This window comes from Amblyraja radiata, chromosome 2 (assembly GCF_010909765.2).
Source record: "Amblyraja radiata isolate CabotCenter1 chromosome 2, sAmbRad1.1.pri, whole genome shotgun sequence".
NCBI classification, from domain to species: domain Eukaryota; kingdom Metazoa; phylum Chordata; class Chondrichthyes; order Rajiformes; family Rajidae; genus Amblyraja; species Amblyraja radiata.
The window spans coordinates 132,689,884-132,695,808 of NC_045957.1; the positions used below are offsets into that span (position 1 = coordinate 132,689,884).

Sequence of the window (5,925 nt, forward strand, 5' to 3'; positions counted from 1 at the left end):
GAGAAATTGACAGTAGGGGTTAACATCATTGCAAGAAGCAGGATGGGCATAGGTGTAGTCCAGATAACTGTGGGAGATGGTGAGTTTGTAGTAGATGTCAGTCAAAAGACTGTGCCATGTGATGGTGAGAGATCAAAGGGGAGGGGAGTGTCAGAGATAGTCCAGGTGAAATTGAAGGCAAGGTGGAAGTTAATAATAAAGTTAATGAAATTAATTTGTTCTGCACAGGTGCAGGACGCAGCCCCAATGCAGTGTATTTGAAGTGTTGCTCCAAAGTCCAGAATTCCACGGATAGGCAAATAGAAAAATGGAGCTCATGCTAAAATATGCAAGTAGTGGAGAAGTTACAACATAAAAATACCAATTGTATGAAAATGAAAATAAAATCAGAAAGTCAAAGCAACGGTGTGAAAATAAGTTGCAATTAACATAAATGATAATGGGAACATGTTTTATAAATATATTTTTAAAATAAGATGTCCAAGAAGAAGGAATTGAGAATCAGAGACTCGTAGTCCCATTCAGGGTGTTTATACCCATTTTCAAACAAAATGAAAGAAGAGCAAGATCCAAACCAATCAAGTATTGATCTCACTATTAAAATACAGAGTCTAGTGAGTGGTAGATGTGAAGGCTAGCTGCAGTTTTCTTCTTTGTATTCTGCAGCATCATTTACTCACATATACATCCTACAATTCATATTAGGACACACTTACACTGCTAAATATGTACTTGTATCATAGAAATAACCAAGGGTATAATAGTAGTAAGTAAGAAGGAACTGCAGAAGCTAGTTTACACCGAAGATAGGCACAACATGCTGGACTAACTCAGGGGGTAAGGCAGTATCTCAGGAAAGAAAGAATTGGTGACTTTTCTAGTTGAGACCCTTCATCAGACTACTGATGAAGTCAAGGATGTGTTTTTTTGTGGAATTGAGAATATATTTTTCTGTACAGCCCAGTTCGCAGTACCTTGCTTGCCACTGCAAATGTTACCCTCTTGCCAGTATTCTTGTTCAAGAAGACACATCTTCAGAGAAGAAAGAGCTTGCATTTACAGTGGCTTGCAAAAGTATTCATACCCCTTGAACTTTTCCACATTTTGTCACGTTACAACCACAAACGTAAATGTATTTTATTGGGATTGTATGTGATAGACCAACACAAAGTGGCGCATAATTGTGAAGTGGAAGGAAAATGATACATGGTTTTCAAATTCTTTTACAAATAAAAAACTGAAAAGTGTGGCGTGCAAAAGTATTCAGCCCTCTTTACTCTGATACCCCTCAATAAAATCCAGTGCAACCAATTGCCTTCAGAAGTCACCTAATTAGTAAATAGAGACCATTTGTGTGTAATCTAATCTCAGCATAAATACAGCTGTTCTGTGAAGGCCTCAGAGGTTTGTTAGAGAACATTAGTGAACAAACAGCATCATGAAGCCCAAGGAACACACCAGACAGGTCAGGGATAAAGTTGTGGAGAAGTTTAAAGCAGGGTTAGGTTATAAAAAAATATCCCAAGCTTTGAACATCTCACGGAGCACTGTTCAATCCATCATCCGAAAATGGAAAGAGTATGGCACAACTGCAAACCTACCAAGACATGGCCGTCCACCTAAACTGACAAGCCGGGCAAGGAGAGCATTGATCAGAGAAGCAGCCAAGAGGCCCATGGTAACTCTGGAGGAGCTGCAGAGATCCACAGCTCAGGTGGGAGAATCTGTCCACAGGACAACTATTAGTCGTGCACTCCACAAATCGGGCCTTTATGGAAGAGTGGCAAGAAGAAAGCCATTGTTGAAAAAAAGCAATAAGAAGTCCCGTTTGCAGTTTGCCACAAGCCATGTGGGGGACACAGCAAACATGTGGAGGAAGGTGCTCTGGTCAGATGAGACCAAAATTGAAGTTTTTGGCCTAAATGTAAAACGCTATGTGTGGCGGAAAACTAACACTGCACATCACCCTGAACACACCATCCCCACTGTGAAACATGGTGGTGGCAGCATCATGCTGTGGGGATGCTTTTCTTCAGCAGGGACAGGGAAGCTGATCAGAGTTGATGGGAAGATGGATGGAGCCAAATACAGGGCAATCTTGGAAGAAAACCTGTTAGAGTCTGCAAAAGACTTGAGACTGGGGCTACAATGGAATGGTTTAGATCAAAACATATTCATGTGTTAGAATGGCCCAGTCAAAGTCCAGACCTAAATCAAATTGAGAATCTCTGGCAAGACTTGAAAATTGCTGTTCACAGATGCTCTCCATCCAATCTGACTGAGCTTGAGCTATTTTGCAAAGAAGAATGGGCAAAAATTTCAGTCTCTAGATGTGCAAAGCTGGTAGAGACATACCCCCAGAAGACTTGCAGCTGTAATTGCAGCGAAAGGTGGTTCTACAAAGTATTGACTCAGGGGGGCTGAATACTTTTGCACGCCACACTTTTCAGTTTTTTATTTGTAAAAAAAATTGAAAACCATGTATCATTTTCCTTCCACTTCACAATTATGCACCACTTTGTGTTGGTCTATCATATAAAATCCCAATAAAATACATTTACGTTTGTGGTTGTAACGTGACAAAATGTGGAAAAGTTCAAGGGGTATGAATACTTTTGCAAGCCACTGTATGTAGCGCCTTTCCAGTTGTCAGTACGTGCCTTTCATTCCATCACACGCAATTGATCATTTATCTCTCTGTAGCATGACTCTGTAGCATGACCTCTTTTAGTGAAAATCTCGGGACATTTTGCCGGGTGTGGACTGTAGACTATAAAGTTTAAAATTCGATTCCAATTCAATTGATCTGCATATCCCCCTGGGATGCGAAACAAGATAACAGCCTAATAAACGGTAGGTCATGGAGAATCAGATTCTTAATGACATTTCACGACTACTGCTTTGGGAGGGTGGGTGGTTTGTAAAACGGCCTCGCACAATGACATGGAGGAGAGGTGGGGTGGGAAGAATAAAGGGGAGAAATGCTCCCAAAAACCTCAAGCACGTCCCCCTCCCCTCCCCTCCCCACAACCCGTCCATAAGTAACACAGCGGAATAGTTTCGTATTCTAATGATTTATCAATCTCCTCTCAGGTTTTTTTGTATTTTCCTTGCATTGCAAATGTAGTTCAAAATGCCAGGTTTTCTTTGCAACCTTCAATATCCAGTATCTGAGGCAATGTCTTACTCCATTCTATTCTATTCTAATCGGTCCAATTCACTTTGAACAATTCCGAATTTGTCATTCTTTGGGATTATAAAGGACTATAAACGGTTAAATCGGTTACCAATTGCTTTGTATGCATATTCTAGTTCTTGAGTAACCCTGTTGATCTACAGCAATTCTCGAAGGACGGCGGACAATCGCATTTCTCGTTTCATTGCCACCTGTGACACTAGCAACGTCCGCCAGTTTGGGATGTGGCGCGCTGAAAAACGATTTATCAAACCAAAGACTCACATGAACCGCAAGCCTGAAAAATAACAAACATTTGTGTCTGGCTGGGACTCGCGTGGCTGACCGTTTGTAAAATATGTTTCTTTGTAAAATCCTGCAAAACCTCACACCCTTAATCTTTAAGGATGAATAAATATTCTTAACCTTTGGCATCATGTTAAGAATACTTCCCCCCCCCCTCAAAATACACCAACACCGCTCCCTGAATCATCCATTGTATGTTTTTGCCAGTGAGCGCCCAAAAACCGCTCGGACTTGGATACAATCCCGACAAAGAACACTAAAATTCGGATCGAGATGTGCTCTTTATGCAATATTTATAAAAGGGTTATTCGGGAAACGTGAAATGCAACGTTAACAAGGACAGGAAGATCGTGTTGGACAATGTAGTTTCCTCAATTAACAAGAAGATCGAAACGTAATGATTTAAATTTGCGCTTAAATGTTGGTTCAGCGGCGCGACAGCAGAGCACGATCGCTGAAGGAAGGAATCCACGTTCAGACACGATCGTGCCGTGGAGAATGAACAGTGATTGAGCAAAGCGCCCACTGTAGCCGGGAGAGGTGGGAAGGGGAGGGATGTGGGTGGTAGCTTTGATTCTCTCCCCGCCAAAGAACGGCGACTGATGGACAAAGAGAGAGAGATGGAGAGAAAATGGGAAATGAAGCCCCGCAAGGATGAAGGGGACACTCTGGGTCCATGGCGGCTTCACTGTCCGGAAGACAGTCTTTTACTTATAACATCGACAGGCTGACTCATTCATACTCGCCATCAACACTAATCTCTCGTATCCCTTCCTGCATTACGTCAAAGCACCCCCCCCCCCCCCCCCCCCCCCCCCCCTCCACCCTCCCACTCATTCCATCCCCTCTAAATATTGTCAGTGAAAGAAAGTTTGTATTGCAGAACAGGAAACATTTCTGCCACGGGCTTCGTCCCCATAGTGTTACTCTTCCCTCACTCCTTCTCCCTCTGTGCGCCGGATTGCCGGTTTTCGACGCAAAGTAACTGCGATCCAGATCGATCTGCGCTTCAGAGACAGAGGGGGATTAAAAAAAAAACTAGGAGCCCTCTTCTCCCGCCCAGTCCAGGCATCATCTGATGGAATAGCCGGAACCAGTGCGTTCGCCCAGCTTTATCAGCTCAGGGATCTGGAAAAGAGAACAAGATTGTCTCCGTCTCTTCATCTCTGGACAGCCCCTCCCACACTCCTCCCCGTCTGGGAGCTGTGTGACTGTGTATTCAGCACCCGAATCCAGGACAGCTCCTTCCCGCCTGGGAACTGCGCGACCACTGATCAAGCGCCTGGACAGCGGACAGTGGACAGTGGACAGCGGACAGCGGACAGTGGTCAGTGGACAGCGGTCAGTGGACACTGGACAGCTCACGTCAGCTTGTCTGCTGCCTGAGCTTTGAGCACCTGACACCCGGGGACAGCTTCCCTTCCACTTGGACGCGGGTTTGAGTTCTGGGTCGTGAATTGGCCCCCAGCTTCGCCCTCTCTGCAAATAAGATCCAGCGAGCAAATGGCATCTCTCGGCTTCTTCCCTAACGAGTCGGGACAGCGATCGAGCGCCGGAGACAATTCGGCGGCAGGTGAATATGACAAAGCACGTGCAACTGTTGAAGGAGGCGGGGAAGGGAGGGATGGAGGGAGAGACCGGGCGGGGTGGAGAGTTGGGGGAGTTCAAAGGAATAACAAGGAGCGGAATGCTAGGACTGTGTGAGGACCGCGGTCCCCTGGTCACGGAGAAAATAGACATCACCTTGCGCTTCCTGATCACGAAATCACTGATTGCTCTAGTTTGATTTGCGTATTTGGATATTTCAGAATTGACAAGCATTGGCTTTGTACTATGGTAACAGAAATGAACTGACAGTAGGTTTGGCTTGATCTCGGAATGAAACAGGTAGCTCAGACTCATGAATTAATTACCCAAAAAGACAAGCGGGGAATCCAATGCATTCTGCAATAATGGATTAAAAAACAATATTTACTGTGCGCAATAAGAAAGCCCCATTTCTTTACCATGCTTGCAATTTGCATGGTTTTATTTGTTTTCAGCTGGCTTATACACGAATTGTTCATACGCCCCGTTAAAATATTTAATCGATTGTAATACATATTTAGAATGAATTGCCCTTTGCCGGGGCTTGGTTAACAATTAATTGCTCATTTCCAACATTTGACTGTGCTGCAATTATACGCTTCGACTGCACGGTGGAGTGAAATTGATCGTAAAGGGTCTGATTGTGCTCTCAAAATGTGAAGGGAATCGATAAGAGCCATTATTTAGATTTATTGCTTTTGTACATTCATGTTTTTTCCAAAGATGCTATAGACACTGTCGTAAATCCCGCACCCGTGCCCCATTCGTGCCCGCAAAAAGTACCCCCTCCCCCCTCGACCACCGTCTGAACTCTTCCACAGCGGAAATTCAATGTGCCGCTTTTAGAGAGAACACAC

General features: G+C 44.2%; 1 protein-coding gene across 1 annotated transcript in view; it reads left to right on the forward strand.

The window, feature by feature from the left end:
* Positions 1-4,380: 4,380 nt before the first annotated feature.
* Positions 4,381-5,925, forward strand: part of gad2 (glutamate decarboxylase 2) — a 111,764-nt gene continuing 110,219 nt past the window's right edge. The window contains exon 1 of the mRNA XM_033015942.1: positions 4,381-5,054. Coding sequence (XP_032871833.1) covers positions 4,985-5,054 — 70 coding nt within the window. The 5' untranslated portion in view covers positions 4,381-4,984. The remainder of the gene's footprint in view (positions 5,055-5,925) is intronic.